This window comes from Hypomesus nipponensis, chromosome 28 (assembly GCF_054491055.1).
Source record: "Hypomesus nipponensis isolate SF chromosome 28, ASM5449105v1, whole genome shotgun sequence".
NCBI classification, from domain to species: domain Eukaryota; kingdom Metazoa; phylum Chordata; class Actinopteri; order Osmeriformes; family Osmeridae; genus Hypomesus; species Hypomesus nipponensis.
This window is the reverse complement of record NC_140388.1, coordinates 2,125,209-2,151,938: the sequence shown is the minus strand read 5'-3', so window position 1 is coordinate 2,151,938 and position 26,730 is coordinate 2,125,209. Positions and strand designations below refer to the sequence as shown.

The window sequence follows — 26,730 nt, the reverse complement described above, 5'->3', positions numbered from 1 at the left end:
TTCGTTTTGAAAACAAACAACATATTACGTTGCTCTGATTGGTTGTAGGTCTATCCAATTGAGCGAAGAGGCATGTGTTTTCCAGGCTCGTTTGAAACACGCCCCGTAGTCAAAGCCCAACGGAGAGTTCTCAGACTCATATTCTGACTAGAATTATGAGTATGACAACGTCAGGCTAACACTGTTGTAATGTAGCCATAGTCTGCATGAATTTCAATCACACACAATATTAAATGTTGCACCTATAAATGTAGACAATGCATGTAATTCATGTGCAGCTCAGCCCCAGCATGTTATTGGTCATCAATTTTCTCAAATGCAGAAACATAGCTTTAATTAATAAAAGACTGAATTTGGGATATAATTTAGTCTTTCATTCTTTACTATAAACATGTACAAAAGCAATCAATGTGTAATGTGTAACATGATTAAACAAACATTCTTTGTATAGCACACCAAAGCTGTATGACACACAATGCAAATTTGTGCTCCAATCATTTTGTAATACAAAATTGTTAAATGTGACCAAAAGGTAAGCAACTCCTAAGAGTTTCATTTTCAAAGACAAGTCATCACAAAACATTACAATTCTTCCTTAGCAAAGCTGCCCCTCAGTGCGCCCCTGAGCAACAACTTTACGCATGCCCATGTCAACGCATGGCTGAAACTGGGGTTCCTCAACAGATTTTGCAGGGGTCCCACCGTCTTTCACGTTTTGGATTTTACCTGGAAATAAGTTACTTGAAAGGTGAGTTTCTTTACAGAAATAGTTCTAAATATATAAACATATTATCAGAAATTTAATGGGGCATATAGGTTTGAAATTGAGGCTATTTAGCCTGTTTATGTGCTATCAGATTCACATTGTTTACGTTAGGATTTCGCTAGCTAGGTTAAACCCTCCAGAAAGTTATGTTGAAATACGGAAAATGCATACATGTTATCAAAGTTTAGCGTCTCTCTGTTGATCTCATTTTGATCTAGTTATAACTAGCATGAGTACCGGCATGAGTCTAGGCTATATTATATTGATATTATAGCTACTTTATTTACAGCCGTAGCCGACGCATAACTAGTATTAATATTTAGACTGCAGCACAGTAGCTTTACAGAGTGCCATAGGTGTGGGATGGGTTAATTTATCTCCACTAACGCAGCCATATTGCGGTAAAGAATAAGTCAGAGGTACCTTAAGTTTTCTTCCGTACTTTGTTAAGGTGTTTCGTGCAACACTTAGACTAACAAACTTTAAGGGAACCCTAAGTATAGCAAGATAGGGAGAAAACCTTAAATACTTAAGGGAACATTTAAGGAAACCTTAAGGAAAAAAACTTCAGGGGCTTGAGACGGCGCTGAGGACACGTCGCTGTGACGTCGCTATCAAAGAGATCGATTCGAGAACTGCCGGCTGTGTAGCCGAGCGCATTTTCTCAAGAGCAACTGCACGGGTTCAAGTGACGACACAGCTATTTCATGATTGGCCAAACTCACACACGACAACTTTGACGCGTGTTTTGTAATATTAGGACACCTTCAGTTTCGCCAACGCTCAAAAAAGTTTAATTTAATTAAAAATGTGTTGAAGAAAGGGTTTCAGTCAGCCTCTTCACTAACGGAAAGACTACGTTTAATTATAAAAACTGTAAAATAAGCAAAACAGCGCTTGATCGGCCATGACTGACATCAACGCAGCAAACCACGAGAAGCTGGAATGTCCGACTTCGCAGAGCCGTTTTCAACTCCTCCCCGACTGCAAGCGGCTACTCTCGCGAGATGGGTATGGCTGCAGCCTGCAGTCTCCCGTCTCATGCCCTCCCGTCTCATGCCCAAGCTGTCCAACGGTAAATTCAGAGGGTCAAAAATACTAAATTGCGATACTAAATGTTAGTTCGTGAGCACTTTTGTTGCAATAAATTGAAAAACTTTTTATCAATAGGCCAATATTATTTGCGGATTTCTGGATGTTATTGTTCTGTCCATGATGTTAAGGTATTTGATGAAACCTGCGATGTCCTTCATTTAAAACTGCATCAGCGTTTTATGTTGACATTTGTTTGCGGATATTAGCTAACGTTACCTAGAGCAATTTATGGTTGCAGACTTTGGTTTCCTTTTGTGATTTTCCTTAAGGTACACATCAGTGTCTTAAAAACAAAAAAGAACACACCGCAGGTGACAAAATGCACGGTGTGTTGTTATGTTAGCCCTAACCCTCGACCTCTGCTACGACTCCTGGCCTTAAACTAATCCTAACCACAACCGTCGTTGTGACGCCTAAACTCAACCGGGCCTTCCAGGCTGCAGCTGTAGAATGGATTTTAGTTTGTAGTCTAGCTAAAACGTACACCAAAGTAGGAAGGAGAAATAGTGGACCAGACAAGCTTTTATTTTGAAAAGTAGAGGCATGAGACGCGAGGGCATGAGGCAGGAGGCTGCAGGCTGCAGCCATACACTCTTGACTCTCGCCGGTCGTTTTATGCAGCCGCAGTCCATGTCGAACGCACCAATTATAAATAGCCTACAGTATCCTCCGACCAGCGGTGGCGCTAACACCTCGGATACACATGAAAAAAGGGGCCTGAGGAGAGAGTTCCGGCTTCAGGGGCCTGAGGAGAGAGTTCCGGTTTAGAGGGGCCTGAGGAGGGAGCACTGCAATTGGACCCTTCTCTCGAATATGCCCATTCTCATCTGATCACCCTGGTTTGCAGAGGTGCACACTCAATAATTTCAATGAGGAGAAAGGCGGATATTGCGCACGCCATAACACCAACAGCATAACGGTTATCCAAATAACAAAGAAGTGTACAACACTGGCATTACAGCATTTGTATTCACACACACACTTGATGCCATTTATCTTTACATTAGCAACAGTAACACAGCTGTTAGCTGCAGAGCTAATGTTACAGCCACATTCTAAAGGTAGCAAGCTAGGTAACCATATACAGTAAAGCAACAAAATGATATAGCGTTAGTTAACTTACTTGTCTAAGGTTTGTAGCTTGACCAAGAAGGTTAAGTAATGGTCCAGAATTTAATTTCAGCAAGGCTAGCTTTGTGTTGGCTCAAGTTGACGTAACAGTAGTGGCTATAATGTTTGGCGCAGACATACAAAACTTTGGGAAGTCGTGTCGGCGCATTTCCAGCGAAAATACAATTAAGATACTGGTTGTGCAGAGGCTCGGATAAAGGAACTAAAAACAGATTTGTGCTTGCATTTGTACATCCAAGCACTGAGCAACTGTTATGCTTTGTTTGTTTGCTCGCCATGATGTCTCTCCAGGAAAAACCAAAATCGCACTTGCCCTTGCACGGTGGTAGTTCAGTTTCTCATTGGCGGGCCAGATGATCTGGGCGGGCAAAGCAGAGAGAGGGGAGGTAACCTTCCCCCCATCTACGTCACTAGGGGGAGATTTTCAAACAGAGCAATTGAGCCTTCATTTTGTCAAAGGTGTTTGTCAAACACCCGGGGCTTGGTTTACTCTTATCGAAACTTCTAGCCACTGGGGGACCAAAGGCAGGCTAGGGGAACTCATTAATGTTAAATAACCTCCTAAAATGAAGTTTTCATGTCATGTGACCTTTAACATAAAAATCCAGCAGAGGTCAGTAGATACCCTTCATCATTAGAAGGTCCTCCTCCATCACTGAATCTGGAAGTTTTAATGTTATTAATAGATCATGTTCTTACCTCTGTTCAGTAGTAATGTCTTTGTCTCTGAACATATCAGGTCGACCCATAGACCAGTCACTCTTCATGGACACACAGCTGGGTACAGGTGAGGCTGGTCTCTGCTGTTGAGCCCTGTCAGATCAGAATCATCAATGACTTGTTACTCATCACATAGGGTCCTGTTTATGATGTTGACAGGAGGTCTTCAACATCAATACAGTAGAACGTCATGTTTCATACTTTGGTTCAAAGATACAATATTCTTCTCTGAGGTGGATTGGTCGTCTCTCAGACTTGTCACTCTTCATGAACACACAGCTGAGCACAGGTGAGGCTGGTCTCTCCTCCTGGATTGGGCTTCAACACAAACAGAGACAGACCTTCAGTCTCTCATTTATTCAGACTATGATGTCATAATATCACTGCTGAGCTCTGAGATGGAGAACAGTCATGAATAGTTATGGATTCTCATTTTACCTCTTAGCTTTGGTGTTCATGTCATGTTTCCCAGAGAGATTCATTTTAGAGGCAGTGTCCCCCTCCTCTCTCTCCCCTGAGAGACTCATTTTAGAGGCAACGCCCTGAAACACAGTAATGTTTTGTTGGTTGTTTAGTATATTCTAAAACACGGATTACAATGTGGATACATGGATCTTTTCCCATCCAGTATTAAGGCCTTTTGAGTCCCTCAGTGACATCATGTGCAGACTTGCATCTGTCAGAAACGTGATGTTTCTCCAGAGAGACTGGGTTGCTCAGTGAGTAGAGAGACCAGCAACTTGTCTCTGGACACCAGCATGTCATGCAGCTGCCGTGTTTCCTGCAAGGCCATCGATACAGGAAGCTCCTTATACAGTATACTGCAGGTTACAACCTCCACATGTATATATACTGCAGGTTACAACCTCCACGTGTATATATACTGCAGGTTACAACCTCCACGTGTATATATACTGCAGGTTACAACCTCCACATGTATATATACTGTAGTCACAACCACCCCCTCCACATGGCAGACCTGGAGGGTACTATAAAGGATGACTACATCTACCTCTGTATCCAGGAGCAGTTATACTACCTCACTGCTCTGACTCCAACAATACTTTTCCAATATGTTTACACTCATGAATCCAAACCCTTTGTAAACAAAGACCCTCTGTTAACAGGGTCTATATACAGTAACATTGTTGTGTTTCCAGCTGCTATGGACACTGGGGACCTCAAGGTGCCACTCAGACAGAGATCTGGTACAGGGAACATGAATCAGGATAGACTGATAGGTCAGATCTGGTACGGTCTAGGTAGCCAGGGAGTCTGAGTTGCAAACCTAACAAAGATTCACACAGAATTCAAACTCCCCCCTCTTTTTCTCCCATCTTCTGTACATATGGTCCTTGTCCCTCCACCCTTCCTCTTTCTCTCACTCCCCTTCTTAATCTCTCTCCCTGCCTCCCTTTCTACATTGTAGAGTTTAGTCTGATTCTCGTTTGTCTGGTTTAGACGTCTCTCTGCTACATTCCAGTCCTGTGCTGCAACATGGTTTCTATAGAATGTCATGTATGAGGAAATACAGCTGGTTTTGGCTTGACGCTCCCAGCAGATACATAAACAGATTATGCAGATTATGCAAATCAAATGTACAGTGACCCCTAATCATTCCATAAATCTGACTTGTCATCCTGTAACATGATTTTCCCAGTAGTGTGTTCAGTGCTGTAAGTGTGGATGTTCCTGGTTCACCTGCAGCCTGCTGTGTGAGTGTGGAGGCTGGACCCCAACACAGGGAGAGGCAGGCAAGGCAGGAACTAAACACTCAGGCTTCCTTTTCCTCCAAGAACCTGGGCCAAGAGGACATACTCACACGTACACAACACCATGTACACAACAAGGAAGTGACAAAGACTGACCAGGGGAGGAACCATAAATACAAACTCGACCAAACTAGACACAGGTGAAACAAACTATGACAAACAAGCAAACTCCAAACCTCTCACAGACTCTTAGCAAGACACAGGTGCAGGTAATCACACAGAGACCACAGGGAAACACTAGGGCACATATAAACATGAGCACAAGCTGGAGCATGGCTGTGGGTGTGACACCTACATCACCTGCCCTGCCAGAACCTTCCTCTCTCTGTCCTGTCTCTGATCCCCTGCCCTGCCAGAACCCTCCTCTCTCTGTCCTGTCTCTGATCACCTGCCCTGCCAGAACCCTCCTCTCTCTGTCCTGTCTCTGATCACCTGCCCTTCCAGAACCCTCCTCTCTGTCCTGTCTCTGATCAGGGTCTCTCTCATGCTCAGGATACTCTTGCACTGTGCAAATAAAACATTCACCAATGCACAGAGGAACATGTGGAACCGGTTTACACTAGATGGTGTATTGATGTTTTTGAGTTGATGTCTTCCTGTGTTGTCATAGGCTAGCCAGCTCTTTGACCCACCATCAAAAGCTGTTAGCACTATCGTCCCAGTCTACAGAGAACCAAAGCACTCTAAATATGATACAAAAATATAATATTATTTAAACCCTGTATTAGACATGTACAGTGTTGTCAAATGTCACTGCCTGTCTCCTTCCCTGGCCACTGTTAACTGATAACACAGTACATCCCCTTCCTGTCAATCAGCACAGGTGGGAGGTCCTTAACCACTGACTGTTTAGACAGTTTTTCTAACACACATTAGCCTAAGATCACATGTACAGACACACTAGACATGTTTAATGGACATGAAACAATGTTCTATTGTAACAAACAAACACACCTGCAGTATTTAAAGGATAAGACATCAGACCAGGGTTAGGGATGCTCATTTACTTAATCATAACCTATTCTGGACTGACAGTAAATCATCCACTCTCCAACATGTGAATAAACACCATTCTACTGACCTTTATAAAACTCTGGTTTCACCATCAGCCTCCTCTCTGTGCTCCATCTGGTTCTGTGTGTGTCTGACAGTAACGTACACTAACATACAGTACATATTTCAATGTATCACACCCACATACAATCACCAACACACACTTGTGTTTGGACCAGTTGATCCTGTATGGAGTTTCATTACTGGAACTTACTTCTGTAAGGGTGCATGCATGCCCCAAGAGGGGAGACAGGGGGAGGAGGAGGAGATGGGGAAGAGAGGAGAGGATAGAGGAGGACGAGGGAGGAGATGAGGAGAAATAGGGTTAGCTGCTAACATTGGCTGGCTAGAGTGTGTGATGCTGCCTGAACAAAGTAGGACGTGGAACCTGAATAGAAGACAACACTGTACTACAGAACAAGATAGGGAGGAGATGGAGGACTAGGTTCTGCAGAGAGAAAGAAAGACAGAGGACAAGAGAGAGAAGGAAGGGGGAGAGAGAGCAGGAGAGAGGAAGACAGAGAAAGACAGGAGAAGGGGAGATAGAGAAGGTGGTAGAGAAACAGAGAGGAAGCCAGAGAAAGAGAGAGAAGACAGCCTCTGTTCTGTAGAAACCATTTCATGTATGAGGAAATGCAGTTCAATCAGGAGAGACCTGGGATGAGTGAAATATGTTTATTTACAGAATGATAAATGTACTAGTGTTTGGAGCTTAGACCCCAGGGAATTATAGATCAACGGGCGTCTGCCCAACATCCGAAGAAGACTCCCCCACGGAGTCCAGACACTGGTGGCGGCAGCCGACGACCAACGAGTCGAAGGGCCGACGAGGAACCGGGTAGCGATGGGGAGGTGGAGGGTCGCGCGCATGATAACATGGACAAACTACACAGGGAGAAACTCGTATTTAAAAGGCACGGGATCATGTGACAGCGTTAATTGATAGACAGGAGGCAACTCGAAATGAACCCGAATGAAAGCCCGACATAGGAACCGAGGAAGTAGAGCGCTCTTAGCGGGAGGAGTGAGTAGTGGACATTATCGAGTATGCCCGAGTGCAGGGATCGGTCTTGCCTGACTGAACTTGCGCTATGCTTCATTTGTTTTTAACTTGACTAGCTGCCAGTAGAAATGTTCAGTGCTGCCAAGATTTGTAGGTCCCATGACTTATAAGAATGACGGGTAAAGAGACAGTAATTATTAAACAAACAAGGAAATAGATTCAGTTTTATTTTAAGCTCTACTTAAGGTGGTGTATACATTAGGTATAATTAACAATTCCAAACATACACCCCTCTCTGTTTGGAGTGTCATTACTAGAACTTACTTCTGTAAGGGTATATGCATGGCCTAACATGAGGGGAGAAAGGCTGGAGGGGAGGAGGAAGGGAGGAGAGAAGGCAAGGGGAAGTGAGGAGGGGAGGAGATATAAGGAGGTGAAGAGGAAAGATAGGGGAAGTGAGAAGGAGAGACGGGACCTCAGACCATAGACAATACTCTGTCAACCATGTGTTGTATAACTATATGAACGTAGTATGCCAGCATGTATGTATGTGTGTATGTATATGTGTGTGTGTGTGTGTGTGTGTGTGTGTGTGTGTGTATGTATGTATGATTGGAAGGAACAAGCAATGATGAGTATGAACATAATGAATCAAACCTGTTTTTATGTTCCATCCTGCATCATAATGAAAGGTATCTATGCTAGCAGTGTGGTGTGTATGTGCTTTGATGCTGTAACCAAATGCTAACACAAACAAACAGAGATAGTAATTGAAGCCCTGTTAAAACAGACCAGGTAAATCCTAGGCACAAGAACAAACATGGTACAGTGGGGACCTCTGACCCTAACCCATGTGGTGAGAAGAGGAGCGTTCTCACCCACTTTGTCACAGGCTTCTTTCCAATTATATATCAAAACATGCCAGTGAAACACTTAAACAGACATTTAAAGTAGCTATTGGGAGTAAAAACAAGTGAAAGATGGAGAGAGAGAGAGAGAGAGAGAGAGAGAGAGGGAGGAGAAAGGGAAAGATATAGAGATAGTTAACAATGTGTTTCGTTGTTAACTGAGTGTGTGTGTGGTTGTAGTGTGGTCGTGGGGTGAACACAGACACACAAACAGGAGGCCCAGACCAGTGGTTCACAATGCAGCCATGTCTTAATGCTGCCCCCTAGTGGTGCTACACTTGTCTCATTAAAACAATGTCAAGACTTTACAAGTGTTGTGGTATTAAGGACAGAAGATGGTTCATGTTGTATTGAATCCTGGTACTGGTGGTTTAGAGCAGCGGTCCCCAACCCCCGGGCCGCGGACCGGTACCGGTCCATGGGTCATTTGGTACCGGTCCGCAGAGAAAGAATAAATAATTACATTTTTTCAGTTTTGTAAAAAAAAAAAAAGAAAAAGTTTTATTTTGAAAAATGACCGGATTCCCTCTTGTTGTTACATCCGTCTATCACATACTCTTGTAGCTTGTCTCGGTTACTCGGTACGTTGCCGCTCAAATGAAACCTACAACTTGCTAACATTGTATTTTTCATGCACTTTAAATATTTGTTTTTGTGTTGCGTCTTATTTTGAAGGCATGTTTAAATGTTACCATAGCGACCAGAAAGTGTTTGGGGCAGAGCCGCAGAGACATGGACATAATAAGGGCAGAGAGGATTCATGTTATGTTGTTGGCACGATGTTACGAGGCCGCTGCTAATAAAGTTGCATAAGAGTACACAGTGGATTCACGTTTATTATTGTATTTAGAAAATGCCACCGTTTGTATGCCGGTCGTATCATTTTATTTTATGTATGCGCCATGCCTTAAAGGCCGGTCCGTGAAAATATTGCAACATTAAACCGGTCCGTGGCGCAAAAAAGGTTGGGGACCGCTGGTTTAGAGTGTGGGACAACACATGGTAGTATGGAGTGCTGTCTGGGACATTCCCAGCTGCACTGAGCCGGCACAGTATGGGTTCATTTAAAATAACGGTAGCTTTATCAATATTTCATTTAACAATTACTTATGAGAAAAGTATTTAGGTCCAGTGGTGAAAGTGTCATTCTGCTTTCATCAGAGACAACAGTGGTGAGAGTGGAGAGGTTCTACCCTGAGATTTGGCGTCAGTGGCTCTGTGACTCAGGGAAAGGCATGGCAGTGGGGGCTGCAGGATAGGCATGGCAGTGGGGGCTGCAGGATAGGCATGGCAGTGGGGGCTGCAGGGCTGGGCCGTTCTTGCTGGGTAGCCTGGCGTGCTGCTGGTCCTGCTGCATCACACAGAGGAAGGGCTGCTGGTGTCCCTCCAGGTGCTGCTGGAGCGGCCAGGCAGCAGGGAGAGGCTGGACAGCAAGGCTGGTCCAGGAGCAGAGAGCCAGCCCTGCTGCAGGGAGATGCTGGGCAGCAAGGCTGGTCCAGGAGCAGAGAGCCGCAGGATGGTCCTCCCTCTCTGACGCACGCAGTACCTGGAACCTACAGACAACATGTTGTCAGTCATGGATGACACATTGCCTGTCCGTGTTGGTTCTGCTCACACAGCGCCCTCCAGATGGTCGATGTCACTCCAGTCCACTGCCTCCACAACGGGGGGCTCGTCATGGGGGGCAGAGGGGACGATCGGAGGAGGACATTTCCCGTCACGGTTGGTGGTCCGTGTCCATTGGTTCCTCTGAGTCAACGACCTCCACACGGCGCCCCTGTTCCTCCGTAGAGACCCCCCGGGTCGAGGGGGCCTGTCCCCCATGAGAGAGGGTCCCTGGTGGCAGAGTGGCAGGTTGGGAGGTGACGGCCTGGGGGTCCTGTTCTCCCAGGTGGGGCCTGCAGGGCACAAACAGTTGGTGCGGGGCCAAGGCAGGTGGAAGTGGGCTGGATGGCTCCACTTTCCATGTGGACACAGTAGGGTGGAGGGACCTTGTTGCTGAGGGTAGATGGTAACCAGAAGATAGGTCATGGCCTCGTGGAGGGTCTCCTGTGAGATGGTCCCCTCCAGTTCCTGGGGAGCCCAACAAACTCCCAGTTCCCCCGTGTCAGGCCAGTGATTGAAGGTGTGGACATGGGAGAGTGTGTGGGTGCTGATGCCCCTCCAGCAGCACACAGCAGGACCTGATCCATGTGTCCGTCGCCCCTGGACGTCCTCCCAGCAGCTGTCATGGGGGGGTGAGGATGGTTTCAAGACTGCAGAGACTTCCTGTACTTCCTGCTGATAGCCCGGGGGTGTGATGCTGCCTGCAGGAAGGAGGATCCAGCATGCAGGTGGTGTAGTGGTTGTAGTTACTGCAACACTAGACTTGTGGGTATAAATGTCTGAGCTCCAACATACAGAGGAGGCCACACATACACACAAACTAAAACATACACAGACACACAATGAAACATATACACACACACACACTGAAACACACCAAAGACCTGCTTGTCACCATGCTGCTCTCACCAGCAGACACCAAACAGCTCAACTCTCCGTCTCTGTTCCCGTAGCAACGGCCACCGGGTCATGGTATACGGTCTCCAGGGCGGCGGTGGTCTCAGTAGAGGAGTGGGGGTCCTTACTTCCTGTTGCCAGGTCAAGGGTGGTTCTGACGGCTTGTGTGTCTCCCTCTCTTGTCTCCCCCCGTCGTACCTCCCTCTCCAGGCTGGAGGCTCTTGGCTTTGGGGGGCAAGCGGGGGGAACTGAACCTCCAGGACTGGGGCACGGAGCGCAGGCTCTGGTACTGGAGCTTGGCTCTGGCCGGAGGGGGGGAGGGATGGGGACCGGGAGAGAGAGGGGGAGCAGACGGTGGGCTCCTTGGTCTTTATGTTTCTAGTCTATTGTAAAAAAACCTTAAATAGGGTTTATCATCAAAAAACCTTCACCAATGATTTAAACATTGACAAAATATTGTCTTATGCATGCGTGATGCATAAGTACATGGTAATGACTTCCATGTCCCTATCCAGACATGGTGAGGTCACTGCACCCCTGTGCTGGGCACAAAGAGCAATGCTCTTTCTAATGTAATGCTCTTTCAAATGTGCCCAGCTCATAAAGCTTTTACTGAGCAAGTCAGTCCCACTGTGCAGCTTTAGCATGGGGGCTGTGACCTTACCCATTCTAGAAGGTGTGAGACACTGTCTCTGTGGAAACCAACCTGTCTGACTGACATTGTTATTCAAGGACTAATTGGCCTCGAAGCCCAGGCAATAAGCACAGTCTAATAACCTGGACACCTCCTGACTGCTCTCATCTCACCTGACTTGATCAGAATCAGAGATGTGAGAGTCTGAGAGCTGACCCTAACCCTGACTCCTGGGAGCTGTTTTCAGATGCGTCCCCTGAGCATCCCAGACGTGGTGTTTGAGCTGGTTCTGCTGGGCCTGATGGAGCTGCACCGTCACCAGCCGTCCATCACCGTAAGAGCTCCGCCTCCCCGGTCCTACATCACAGGGCTGCAGTGACATCACCATATGTAGATAGGGACATGGAAGTCATGCCCATCTACTCCACGGTCTGCACTGAAGTGTATAAGGGGTTGACAGATGTGTCAGTAGATCCAGCCTCCCTCCTGCTCCTGCTCTCCTCCACCCCAGGTTCCAGGGAGCTTCATGGTCCAGCTGTATGGTCTACTGGAAGCTTTTCTCCCCCAGGACACAGAGGAAGCCCAGGGGCAGTCAGGATGGTCCCCCACCTCCACCTCCCAGCTGGGCTTCCCTGAGCTGAACCCCTCAGATCCCAGAACATGGGGGTACTTGGTGTTCCTCTCTGGGTTGTCAGGGAGCTGTTTTGAGCCTGTGTTTCTAACACTGGTCAGATCATCGGACAGAGAGAGACAGAAATGTGCAGTGTTGGGGTTCAGAATGACAGGAGTGAAGCTGACCACCCCCCTCATCTTCTCCCACACTCTGAAGGTCAGGTTGCCCAGGTGTTTGGCCACGTCTATCAGCACTCCTGAGAGCAGCTGTGGATCCGGCAGTGTAACCTGGGCTCTGGTGCTGGACTGAGTGTGTTTATAGCTGCTGAGAAACGACACCTTGTGTTTCTGCAGCTGCCGTTCCACAGCAGAGATGCTGACGGAGAGAGAGGAGATCTGGGCCTGAATCTTCTTCATCTCTCTGGAGATGGTCTTCCCCTTCTCATCCTCTTCCTCCCTCACAGCTGCCAGTCTGGCCTCCTCTTCCTCTCTCAGGAACCAGTGCAGCTTCTCAAACTGAACCCTGATCTGTGTCTCCCCCCCCCTCCCAACACCCCTCTTTATCACTCAGTGAGTTAGACCCCCCCCTCCCAACACCCCTCTTTATCACTCAGTGAGTTAGACCCCCCCCTCCCAACACCCCTCTTTATCACTCAGTGAGTTAGACCCCCCCCTCCCAACACCCCTCTTTATCACTCAGTGAGTTAGACCCCCCCCTCCCAACACCCCTCTTTATCACTCAGTGAGTTAGACCCCCCCCTCCCAACACCCCTCTTTATCACTCAGTGAGTTAGACCCCCCCCTCCCAACACCCCTCTTTATCACTCAGTGAGTTAGACCCCCCCCTCCCAACACCCCTCTTTATCACTCACAGTGAGTTAGACCCCCCCCTCCCAACACCCCTCTTTATCACTCAGTGAGTTAGACCCCCCCCTCCCAACACCCCTCTTTAACAATTCTATTCAATTGGCTTTATTAGCATTAAGAAACAAATGTTCATATTGCCAAAGCAACGGTGGAGCCACAGAAACAGTATTCATCCCATTATGATGAACACACACCAAGTTAGACCGCACCCCCCATTCACATGGGAGGAGGAGGTCAAGGGGAGAGGGGATCACACTAGACACACAGTGTATATTCAAGAGGGTAAGTGTCCCATTACTGGTCCTAAATGTAGTGTTAACATGTGTGTGTACGTGTGTGTGTGTACATGTGTGTGTGTACATGTGTGTGTGTACATGTGTGTGTGTGTGTACGTGTGTGTGTGTGTAGGACCACTGGGTCACCAACGAACACAGCATGTCTTCTATCATCCTGTATAAAACATCTTTATTTCTCCTTATTTAGGCAGTAAGACACTATTTAGTTCATCACATTCAGTGGAACTGAGATCAAAGACAGGATTGTTGTTTGTCAACAATTAAAACAAAACAAACATTCAACACACTAATATTTACAAACACTCTGGGATATCCATTACAACTGTATACAGTTTAATCTTCAATCACATCTATGTGAGCACAGTATGTGAGAGTGTATGTGGGCTACTCTACCTGACACAGGGACACTGAGGAGTCAGACCAAACCCTGAACCCAGGATAGAGGGGCTCAGTGAATGTGCTGTGGAATGTGTGCAGGTGGGTCAGTGTGTCAGAGGAGACTGTGTAGAAGGACAGAGTGCCGGCCGGCCAGTCCAGATACACTCCTACTCTGTGGGAGCTGGAGGGGGGTGCAGGTATGTCAGTGATCTTATTATTGTGCCTGGCATAGTAACTGTCATCATCACACTTCAGACTCCAGGACTTGTTATTGTATCCAAGCTCACAGTCATCACCCCTTCCTCTACTGCTGATTCCTTTATACGTCACTGCTATACGAACCCGTCCTCCACTCCACTCTGCCTCCCAGTAACAGCGCCCAGACAGACCCTCTCTACACAGCACCTGTGCACAGTTCTCAAATCTCTCTGGGTGATCAGGATACGGCTGCTTCTCTCCCCTCCATGTCACCTTTCTGTTCTCCCCAGACAGAGAGAGGCGTCTGTGTGCTGTGTTTGGGTCCAGTGTGAGCTCACAGGCATCTGATGGGGGAAACCAAGACACAATATATTACTGATCATCATCATTCACATTAGAATGTCTCCCTCTTCCTGCCCGCCCCCTTTCATTCTCTCCCCCCCCCACCTCCCTTATGTAGTGCTGTACTACGGTACTTAGGAGTGATTTGCTGGACCTGATGTGAGTTTCCTCCAGGAACACAATGACTCTTATTGAGGGACTTGTTGCTCTTGTTGGTTAGTTGTAACTGATTTAACTTCTTGTACGTCGCTGTGAATTCTACTCTTGTTGCTTTGCTACAGGTACACTCTTGCACTTTTGAGGTTCATGTTGTTTCACTGTAACTTGTTTAACTACATGCTCTTCTGGTTCTTCCCATTGGCACTTATTTGCTTTTCACAATGTCTGCTTCATGTTTTGGCTCCCCACAATGTTTTTGGGGCGTCTCGTTGTTTATGATCAGTGACCTGAACTCTTTAGTAAAGCTCTCTCTTGGAAGTCACTTTGGATAAATGAAGAAATGTAAATTTACTATCCCCCCACCCCCCTTATCTACTTGGAATACTCTATTCTGTTGATCTACAATAAACATTTCACAATTTTAACCAACCTGGCATTGGATTTGTCAGACGCATTCTGGTAGATTCATTTTCGCGCACATGCATGGCTTTCAGGTGGTGAAAGAGATTGCTAGTGTTTCCACCTTTGGCTAGCACAATTCACAATAACACAACTTACAGAGTAGGCTAGTGTTTGTTGGTCGATGTCGGATAACTTGAAACCAAATCATTTCGAAACGACCCGTTATTTTCAGACATCATTAATGCTTGCTTACACTTGCCAACAAAAGCAGTTTACTCATATGAATATCTGCTACCTCTGGAGTTGCGCTAGCTTGTTGACTTTCATTGGCTGGCACAATGCGTGCAGCGTCCATGCGTTGCTGCATGTTTTTTTTGTAAAAGATACAAATTTGAACTAGCCCACTATGGCTGTATCACATGACTTATATTTTATACCAAACATAAACACTTTACTAATACATTTATTAATATATCGTGATATCCATGATATGGCAAAATCCATATCATGGCAAAACGCAATACCGGTATACCGCCCGACCGAACAGGGGAGGGGAGAAGGGAGGGTGGAGGAGAGAGGAAAGGGTGAAGGGAGGGCACATACGTGTGTCCATTTCTGACAGTGTCAAAGTCACTAATGGTATTGTCCCTGTATGACCCTGTGTACTAGAACTAAGTAGCAGTCAATACTCACATTTCCTAAGACCAGGTTTGATCCAGCACTCTCCACCATGATCCACACTGTAGGGAGAAGCAGAGGAATGATGAGGAAATGACACCTCATCTGTTGTGACTAAGGCAAACATGTTGTTTCTATGTTTATCAAGCCGCCTATCAAGCTAAGCCTATGGGCTGAGAACACGGCGATGGGTGATATGGCGCGCTGCCCGAGTGCCATGCCTGAAGCTGCTTCACTCATTCACTGGAATTAGACATTCTCATGCGTGCAGGCGAGTATACAAACATTTTCTGAAAGATAAACAACATCTGCAACAGCAAAAGACAGACAATTGGTCAATAAGTACATTTCAATGCACTATTTATGTCTATTTATTTGACATTTAAACACACTTCTTACTACAGCTGAACAAGTGGTGGAACAATCCTATCGACACAAAACACAGTTGGCAGCAGCTGAAAATGAAATATAAAATCAGTTCAAACAGGTAGGGCATATTTTGCTTAGGCCTACCAGACACATGATTGTTTTAAAGGTCACGTTTTTCCTGGAGAGACATCATGGCGTGCAAACAAACAAAGCATAACAGTTGCTCAGTGCTTGGATGTACAAATGCAAGCAGAAATCTTTTTTTAGTTCCTTCATCTGAGCCTCTGCACAACCCCTATCTTAATTGTATTTTCGTTGGAAATGCGCCGACAACTTCCCAAAGTTTTGTATGTCTGCGCCAAACATTTCAGCCACTACTGTTTCCTCAACTTGAGCCAACACAAAGCTGGCCTTGATTAAATTAAATTCTGGATCATTACTAAATCTCCTTGGTCAAGCTACAAACCTTGGACAAGTAAGTTAACTAACGCTATACCATTTTGTTGCTTTACTGTATATGGTTACCTAGCTTGCTACCCTTAGAATGTGGCTGTAACATTAGCTCTGCAGCTAACAGCTGAGTTACTGTTGCTAATGTAAAGATACATGGCGTCAAGTGTGTGTGTGAATACAAACGCTGTAACACTTCTTTGTTATTTGGATAACCGTTCTGCTGTTGGTGTTATGGCTCGCGATATCCGCCTTTCTCCTCATTGAAATGACAGAGTGTGCACCTCTGCAAACCAGGGTGATCAGATGAGAATGGCTAAATTCGAGGCATCTTACAGCAACGGGGGCAACGAGCCATTGCGATACATCCGTTGTAAACATTAGCGCATGTTGCCGCCCCTCTCCTCCTCATTAGCATTTAAAGCTACAGACACAGAAACAGCGCGTTTTGAGAAAAGCTCATTGAGGGACTTCTCATAGTGGCTGTAACTATGCACCAAGGCTGAATTTCGGGAAAGATACTTCAGATACAGTATTAGGGAACCACTAAGGCCTATATAAAAGCATCCAAAAACAGCATTTCATGTGACCTTTAATCATATTTGACAGGATTAAACCCAGTCAAAATCATTCAGTGGCTGTCTCAACTTGTGAGAATGCTGTTTTAACACATAGATATTGTCTCACCTAATATCCTGCTCACTATATGAACATTGGACTTGTAGTGGACTAACAGTAAGAAGGCAGAGGAGGGCACCACCTCTGACAGAGGCAGAAGAGCTGGCTCTGAGCCAGAACGCTGGGCGACCAGTGGCTGAAGGCATCCCTGGAGGGAGCTCATCCAAGCCTATCACCCCCGAGGACACAAGTGCCCACGTAACATGTTAGTGTGTTTGTGGAGATTTCATTTGGGGGGTTCATTTCTCCCAAAGGTCATTGATGGTGTTACCTGCCTTGTTGAGCCTTCTGCCACAACAGAACCCCTTGCTGTTTAAGTTCTCAATATTGCAAAGAATGTGTACAGTACAGTAGAACAGAATGCTCATCATCACAGAATGATAAAGATATGTTGTCTGCTGCCACAGAGAGGGATTCAGAAAGACCTACAGAGGTATACATCTTACTGTATGGTAGCTACTGAGCTACACTGTTCTCTCCCCATGTACATTGTTTTGAGGTTCTTGTGTGGAATTATGGGTTTGACATGTACATCGACGTGATGAGAAATAAGAATGAATGGTGAATCACCTGGCACATTCTTCTCCTTTATAACAGGTCATGACTGGGCATTACAAGGAGGAGCAGGGTTTCCCGCAGAAAATGTGTTAGTTAAGGTGGTAGGGTTTTGCTTAGGCGGCCGCCTTAACTGGAAAGTGCTGCGGGAAACCCTGAGGAGGGGTTCAACCTCCTCAGCACAGATTAACAGGGACATGTTCAGTAAATACCAGGTTAGCTCTGCATGGAAAACTGGAGAATTTCATGTCATCCTTATGTATTATACGGCTTCAACAACAATTGGGTTGGTGACAGGGCTCTAGACTGAAAGATGGATTTTTGCGATATTTCGTTTTTTGATGGTGCGAGTATCGCACAAGTGCGACCTGTAAATTTGACATTTCTAAGAGTTGAACATAAATACTTTTTTCTTCATGTAGAAAAAGGAGGAGGGAGCGAGTCTGCCAGAGTTGGCCAACGTGTGTGAGGGGGGAGGGTCCAGGAGAGATTATTCAACTGTGTGTGTAACATCATCTACACTCGTGTGTCTCTCTTGTGTCTCGCAAAGGGAGTGATTGACGGCTAACATTAACCAATCGAAACTGCATTCAAGTTAAGAGTCTAAAGATGAAATTTAATTGGTTGTGTAAGATGGATAGAACGTTGGACCGGTCACTGTATCAGGTCACAGCAGGCACATACTACTGTGCAATTAGCCAGCATTTTATAGAGGAATTAAAACGTTTATTCACAAAGGCCCACCAAGACAATACGTTTTAAACAGAAAACATAGCTAGCTACCTTCGGGCCTGAAAAATGAAGCCACACGCCCTTCACCCCTCCACAACTTCACCCTCTCGTCCAAATATGGTCACTTCTGGCTCCAAAAACACAAGATGGCGACCAGGAAGTGCAAAAATTGAGGCTTCAAAACGGGCTTTCACAAACCAATAGGGTGACGTCACGATGACTATGTCCATTATATATACAGTCTATGCTTGCTACCCCTAACGTAGCTCAGACCTCACTGCACCCTTAAAGGTGCAGTGTCCACTTGAACCTGTCCACTGAATTATGTACAAGTAGTCTGCTACACTCCCAAATATACTTTGAGGTCGCACAGGTAACATTTCGGGAGCAAATGCAACCAAAATGGCTGCAATTTAGAGCCTCTCCATGTGGTCATTTTATATCAACTATTTAAGACAATGTGCCATATTGTGTTATGTATCGTTATCGGGATGTGAAAGGATCTATATCAGGATGTGAGATTTTGGTCATATCGCACAGCCCTACTGCAAACTAAAATACAACAGCACATTATCAGTAATACATTTAAAATGGGGAAAATGTGAATAATTGCTTTACAGGTCAATTTAAGGTGTAGACCCCTACATGCTCTGCCTGTGCCCCCAACATGTTCAGTTAGGGGCTACAGTGCTCCTAGTAAAACAAGTTAGTCTGGAGCCCTGGATGAGGAAAGGACACCCCATGTCTGATAGTTGCTTCAGGCTCAGCATGAGGGAGGAGAGAGGGAGAAATTCATGGTTTGTTAAACAAAAGCTGTCAGCAAGCAGGTTAGGTTAGTTACCATCAGTTACCATGGTAACGTAACCTGAGTTTGTGCATCCTCTCTTTCTGGAACAGAAAACCCAGAGTTTCCCTCATCTCAGGGTTAACAAACTCACTGTTTTCACTTAAACCCCAGTTGCAGTAAAGGCTATTGTAGATTATATAGGGCTTCTCTCTTCCTAACCCACTGTCCTAAATAAACATGCAGTCTGTAATTGTATCATCATGAAATGCAAGGTCTATTAACATGCTTGGATGTATATTCAGTGTTAAGCAACATTACATGGGAGTCAGATGGCTGAGCAGTGAGGGAGTCGGGCTAGTAATCAGAAGGTTGCTGGATCGCTTCCCCACTGTGCCAAAGACGTTGGTACGCTCAAGCCACTTCGCCCTACTGAGGGGGGAATATCCCTGTACTTTCTGTAAGTCGCTCTGGATAAGAGCGTCTGCTAAATGAATACATGTAAATTAAGAGGTAAATTAAAACACAAACATATCCTTACTTGAGTTTCTCCAGTCTGCAGTGTGGATCCTCCAGTCCAGCAGAGAGCAGCTTCAATCCTTTTTCTCCTGGATGATTGTAGCTCAGGTCCAGTTCCATCAGGTGGAAGGGGTTGGACCTCAGAGCTGAGGCCAGAGAAGCACAGCCTTCCTCTGTGACCAGACAGCCTGACAGCCTGTAGAAAGAGGATCAATGTTGGGACAGAATCCATCTGGGCCTCCAGAGTGAGTCAGCACAGAGGGGTTCATTTGGCAGGTGCTGTCATTGCTGCTCCTCCCCCTCATTAGACAGAGTGACCTTTCCCCCCTGTTCAGGAAGGTTAAGTTTGTGTTCAGTTTAACGGGTGTAAACCTGTGAAACTCACTCCTCAGGTATGTAATGGGCTACCCGCGTCAACGAATAGCTAGCTTTTCTTTGGTGTAGCTGGTAGTGGTCGCGCTTGGCAAGTCAGAGGTCGTTCGAGCCCAGCGAGTGGCGAACGACGCCTTGTAGTGACGGAGCGTGGCCACATCCGTTACATACCGTCACACTTGTAGTTCTATGGAACATCAGGATGTTTGCTACATAAAGCCTGCTCAAAAAAAACTAGATTTCAAGTCCCAAACTTGACTTGAATGAACCCAACAAATGAGTTGGGGCGATAGCCCCTATTCTTAAGCAGTACGAGACATAGAACATGGATCATATCTATCCACCATTGCACAAAACAATGTGCACGGCCACGTGACCTTTCCCTCTTTAAATCGAGTTCTATGACTGCTTGACGTAGATCATTGCTAGCCTGGTCCTAACCAGACTCTCGTACATTTTATTTTGTACAGAGGGTCTGGGATCGCTCCACGTTAACTTCCTTGAAGGCGGGTCCTCTGTTGAAGTTTAAAACTATTGGATCTGCCCAGAGCCACTCTGATTTGCCATAACCAATCACAAGCGTTCGCCTTAGCCAACTCCTTCACCACTACTGTAACGGAGCTAGCTGCCGTAGCTGGAAAATCAAACTTTTCCCGAACCCCGTGGGGAGGAGGGCCACAACATCATGGCCACTAACAAAACTCAGCAAGGAATGTTGCTCCGGCTTTAACTTATGGATATTCGGCAGTGTTGCCACAACCGCAGAATAGCTTCGCTTGCATCTTTCTCCATCGCCATTACTGAACTACTGAACTCCTCAAACTAGTGCACGACATTAAAGTCATCGTTCTCAGCCACTCCCTCTTTTCGCTGATTGGACCTTCAAATTTTTTCTTCTGAAAACCGACTTCAAAGTCAAACTCCCAGACCTAGTACAGAAGCAAAATCCAAATTGAGCCGAAGTACGTAGGAGGGCAGAGCCAGGGTAGATCATTGCCGCTGCTGCTTTTTATTTTCTAAAACTGGTTGTTCCCATCCTTGATTGTGATTGGTTATATCACATTCCATGCCGTTGTAAAATCCAGCATAACCTCACAGGTTGTCCTCATAACATTCTTTAACATTCCACTGTGCATCGAATATTTCAAATTGAAAAAGACGTCCAGATGTCCATCTGGCTGTTGCGTGGCAACAATGTATGCCTCTTGGGGCTTATTTAAGCAATAAGACCCAAGAGGCTGTGGTTTACGCTGATTTTAGAACAGGTAAGTGGAGCTGTTAGGCACAACGAGGAGCAGAGTGCTGAAAACCCCCTTACGCCTCCAATATGGCCGCGCATCCGGGTTACAGCCCAGAACGTGACGTCGGTGAAAACCCTCTATAGACTTTAACTTTCAGATGGTGAATTTTTCTCTAGCTTAGAATTTTCTGAGCAGATAGACATCTGGTTCCCTTCTCTCAGACGCCTTCAGTTAACAGTGTTCTTTTTAGCAACACGGATAGCTAACTGATCCAGAGACAGAAATCACATGACAGGGTGTGCCATCAAACACTTGAGGCTATAGGACAATATTAGCATTGTAAAATAAGTTATTTTCAAAAATTAAAGGGGAAATTAAATGGAAGTGAAATTAACCAAAAGTATTCAAAAAACATATCTAGCAAATAAATATATTTTTTTAACAAACAGAGAATGCCTGTCAGTATTTATTCAACTATGTTAAGTCATTAGATAACCATAACTGCCTGTTAGCTCTGCACTCCCTGCGAGAAGAGGAACTGCTATATTAGTATGCTGTTCATGGATTACAGATAATCATTTAACATTTTATATTCTTTCCAAAAATTCTAGTTTAAAGATGTAACAGTCATGTTTGCATTCTGTGCTCTTTTTGCTTTAATGTTAGGACGCAATAGCAGGGCCAACCTCAAGAAAATTCAATGGCCAATGTCACCTTTTGTGATCTGTGCAAAGGATCAATAAAAGACTGACGTTCTGTGTCCAACTTTCTTCCCTTTTTTAAAGAGCAGATGTGTGTTTGAAATCTCACTCAGTATGGGGCATTTGGCTGACTCTCCCTGCATCTCAGATGGAATATTACCATCCTATGAAGTAAAGTATGTCAGAATAAATGTTTAAAGACAGTTCCATACATATACAGTATATACAGTAGTATTATACGTCAAGCACACTTTTCTTGCCATTCCTAATTTGAAACCCTTCATGTAGTGGAAGAGGCGTCAACCACAGGAACAACAGCTGCCAGATGCTAAACTCACTGCCCAGGTACATGTACAATAATATGATGAATAGTCTATCTTAACCGTTGTGTTGTCTTCAGGGTCAAACATGACTGGTATTATAATTAACAGCAGAGAAAACCCTCAAATAGTTATTTTATTTTAACTTCAAATGTCTTACTTTTCCTAGTGACCCTGACATTCATAAAAATACATCACAACAATCACAGACACACACATACACAATAAGAAATTGAGATTATGTGTGCTGCTGATTTAGGTTACAGAGTCTATAAAGGTGCTGAAGATGACAGTACCTCCATTTCTCTCTTTGGGAAAGCCATGACTGCACATTTCAGTGTTGTAATAAAACAAGTGGTGTTCACAGATTAAAGTCAATGTTTTTCCACTGTGAAGAGGGAAACCCCAGATGTTCACAAAGTTTGATGAATGACAGGTTGTGTTTCAATGCAAAATAGGTTTACGGTTGAAAATTAAATTAAGCTGTATTTTATTACGCTTTGGGCAAGGGCATACAGATTGTTAACACTACCCAAAGAGACTGCAATCATGTTGCACATTCAGAAACAGTTGCATCAACATTTTCATTCTGTCTAAAATTAACAAAAACATGAATTCAAATATAAGCCAATCAATATGTACAGCATGTTTTAGACTGTTTCAGATGCAGCAAATCTGCCTGTTTCTTATCAGACTAGTCCTCACTGATGACTAGAAGGCATATCTCATTCTTGGCATTAAGTTTATACTCAACTTGACGATGGTAATTTTACTAATGGCTCATGTAGAACATAAATACATACCTCAGTGTCTCCAGTTTGCAGAGTGGGTTCCCCAGTCCAGCAGAGAGCAGCTTCATGCCGGCATCCTTCAGATCATTGTGACTTAGATCTAGTTGTCTCAGGAAGGAGGTTGACTTCAGAGCTGAGCTCAGAGAAGCACAGCCTTCCTCTGTGATGTGACAGCCTGACAGCCTGTAGAAGGTTATCATTAGGGAGGGATCACAAACACTACTACCCTCTAGAGGTAGAAATAAAGAATATCAGTCTGATCATTTTCCTCTCAAACACAAAGGTTTGATCAGTCAGATGACTGTCTGTCCTGGTTGGTCAACTTTCCCTTTATCTTAAATGCAATATTATCCTTTAATATGTAGAACATTGTACATCCAGTTACATAGTAGTACAGTATTCCAAGAATGTATTACATACTACATCCAGGAGCAGGTCTCCTTTTGTGACCCATAACCTTTACTTCAGAGTTAGGGCGTTAACCACATGTGAAGCAGTACATTAGCAGAACAATACAAAACATACTGCCCAGGTCAACCTACAATAATATCATGGAGTAGTTTGTCTAATACAGATTCCTGTCATTCCCTGATCTGTTTCACCTGTGTCATGTTTGTCTCCACCCCTCTAGGTGTCTCCCATCTTCCTTCCTACCCACATTTATCCCTGTGTTTTCTGCTTGGGGCCAGGTTTTGTTTGTCAAGCCTATAGAAGCCTTCCTTGTGTTTTTTCTACCTCCTTTAGCCTTTTCTGCCTCGTAGTTCCCTGCTTGGCCCAGGGGCTTAGCCACTGGTAGGCCTCGGTAGGCCCAATTTGTTCTAAGGCCTACCCAAAAACGGAAATATCTCCGAAAAATTACTCACCGGGTGCACATCGCAAAGTAAATAAGTAAAAAAAAAAAAAAGGAAAAGATGCCTATCCATATTTTTCTTGGCCTACCCAAAAATATTTTTCTGGCTACGCCCCTGGCTTGGCCTCCTGCCTGCCCCGACTTAGTGATGGGGGAAACAAAGCTTTCCGAAGCAACATGCTTGGAGAGGAGGGAGTCGGGTGGCTGAGCGGTAAGGGAATCGGGTTAGTAATCAGAAGGTCGCTGGTTTGATTCCCAGCCGTGCCAAAAAAAAAGACATTGTGTCCTTGGGCAAGGCACTTCACCCTATTTACCTCGGGGGGAATGTCCCTGTACTTACTGTAAGTCGCTCTGGATAAGAGCGTCTGCTAAATGTAATGTTACAAGCTATTTGAAACAATTGTGTCAGAAAAGTATTGTTTTTTTGAAGCGTTTGATACATCTTCTCCATAGGGACACCAGCTGGTCAGTTCATGTATGGCAACTGTATCGAGAGATTGAAGGTATCGAGTGACGTCATGTCATCGGACGTTAGTCTCACAATCGTCATCAATTTGATAAATAAAGGTTACGTGACAAATGTTTCGATGTGCAGATGTCAAAAATATATGTTGTTGTATTATAAACAACGTGACGTCTTTGCTCATTTACGTTCATAACATTTATTTTTAGGTTCTGATAGCATTATTCACATGTGAAGTCAGGTTGAGTATGGCCTTCTGGTAAAAGCGCTGCCCTTCAATCTAAAAGAGTGAGTTCGAAACCACTGACCTTGTGTTAGTGGAAGTATATGCTAAATGAATATTTATGATTAGATAAAGCTAGAAAGCTGACAAAAGTATCTGAATTTGAATATGAAAGATCTGAAATATTGTGTGTCGAATTTCCTAAAACTGAAATATTTTGCTGTTGAATATATAATATATGAATATTTTTTATGCCGAATTTAATAAAACTGAATAATTTTTATGCCGAATTTAATAAAACTTTATTGTTTTGATCCAAAAATACACATTTCTAAAATTCAGATTCTTGAAATTCAGATTCTTGAAATTCAGATTCTTGAAATTCAGATTGCTGAAATTCTGATTCTTGAAATTCAGATTGCTGAAATTCAGATTGCGGAAATTCAGATTGCGGAAATTCAGATTCAGATTTTGTCTGAACTAGGCCAATGGTGAAACAGCTTGCTTTCACAGGAAAAAGTAGACGATTTCAGAACTACCGAACTTTACCTCAGAACAAACTGAGTTGCTAGTTGGAGGAAGACCCAGATCACACATACGTATCTGGGATAGCACACATACGTCCCGATGTGTAGAAGATACGTCGGCAAGATGTAGTATGGAGATCGTTGGCATTTGATCGAAACTGACTTCCAGACAATGTGTGGACCATGAATCAAATCACACCCGGCCGCACTACAGATATATCCTGTTAACCATAGATAACTCCTTATATCTATGCTGTTAAATACCATGTCCGATCTCTCAGACAGCAAATATTTCACTATCCATAACCGATCTGAAATGTCACTTAGGAAATGAACATAGCCTATAGGCTGAACATTGACTTTGATAGGAATAAGGAGACAATGAAAAATATGCTTGACCATCCAAAATTGGCTATTAGTAATACAGTAGCTAGCTAGCGTGACTTGATTCAACCTGGATTTTCTTTGTGGGTATTATAATTAAGAGACACAATTGAAGTTCATGATTTTATATCAGGCTGGATGTTGATGCCATCAAGCTCTTAAAAGAACTCCAACACAGAAAAAAGATCAACGGAACATAAATATATAGGCTATAGCTGCAGTTGTTCCGCGTCTTCCAAGACGCGACTCACTTGGTCACTTGGTCTCGACTCACTTGGTAACAGTAGCCTAACTACTGCCGATTTTGGCAGAGGAGAAGACACAAGTTTTTACAAATTTCATAAGCACTTGCTCCATACTCTTTCTCCAACGAGCAACTCTTAGCTTTTGTTCTGGGGTAAAATTTGGTCAGAGAATGTCTAGATTCGGTCGTTCTGAAATCGTCTACTTTTCCCTGTGAAGGCAAGCTGTTTCACCTTTGGCCTAGTTCAGACAAAATCTGAATTTCCGCAATCAATTTCAGCAATCTGAATTTCAAGAATCTGAATTCCTGCAATCTGAATTTTAGAAATTTGTATTTTTGGATCAAAATAATTCAGTTTGATGAAATTCGGCATACAAATAATTCAGATATTATATATTCAACAGCAAAATATTTCAGTTTTATGAAATTCAACATACAAATATTTCAGATTTTTCATATTCAAATTCAGATACTTTTGTCAGCTTTCTAGCTCCATAGACTAACGGCTAAGGTTTTGGAACATGCTTTTGCAACCGTGAAAGGGATGGCCACATTTGAAGGCTGGCAAAACTAGAGTAAGATGTATGTGTTTGTGCACCTACTCTCTCACATCTCCCATCTGTATATATCTCTGTCTATCTAGCTCAGGCAATCTATCTGTATCTCTGGCTCTGTCAATAAATATATTCTATAGCGTCCGTAAATATGTATACTCTCTATAACCAATGAATTTTAGTGATTTTTGATGTCTTCAGCGTTTGAATAAAACACTGTTGGTCTCGGACTGTAGCACAACACTGTCAGCTGCTCGTGTGACGTCCGAAGGTTCGACAGGTGATCACATGTTTTTTGCCCATTTGAAGCCACGCTCGACACGTTTGTGTCGGTATCAATTGACTTGAAAGGTGGATACCGCTTCATGAGCACGGCTTCGAGAGTAACACCACTACCCTGACTCTGAGCCTGCCAGCTGCCCTGTACCTGAATGACTCTACCTTGTGGAATATGACC

At 44.4% G+C, this 26,730-nt stretch overlaps 1 protein-coding gene and 1 long non-coding RNA gene across 2 annotated transcripts in view; both read right to left on the bottom strand.

Moving 5' to 3' along the window:
* Nucleotides 1-418: 418 nt before the first annotated feature.
* LOC146219468 (uncharacterized) lies at nucleotides 419-4,013 on the bottom strand. Its single transcript, XR_014750983.1, has 3 exons — nucleotides 3,914-4,013; nucleotides 3,692-3,805; nucleotides 419-726 (listed from the first exon to the last, which is right to left on the bottom strand). It is a non-coding gene; the product is annotated as an uncharacterized LOC146219468 (long non-coding RNA).
* Nucleotides 4,014-13,511: 9,498 nt separating this feature from the next.
* Nucleotides 13,512-26,730, bottom strand: part of LOC146219467 (NACHT, LRR and PYD domains-containing protein 3-like) — a 28,031-nt gene continuing 14,812 nt past the window's right edge. Inside the window, exons 8-11 of the mRNA XM_084694365.1 lie at nucleotides 23,041-23,211; nucleotides 19,626-19,799; nucleotides 15,532-15,578; nucleotides 13,512-14,279 (exon numbers count right to left, since the gene is read on the bottom strand). Coding sequence (XP_084550491.1) covers nucleotides 13,744-14,279; nucleotides 15,532-15,578; nucleotides 19,626-19,799; nucleotides 23,041-23,211 — 928 coding nt within the window. The 3' untranslated portion in view covers nucleotides 13,512-13,743. The remainder of the gene's footprint in view (nucleotides 14,280-15,531; nucleotides 15,579-19,625; nucleotides 19,800-23,040; nucleotides 23,212-26,730) is intronic.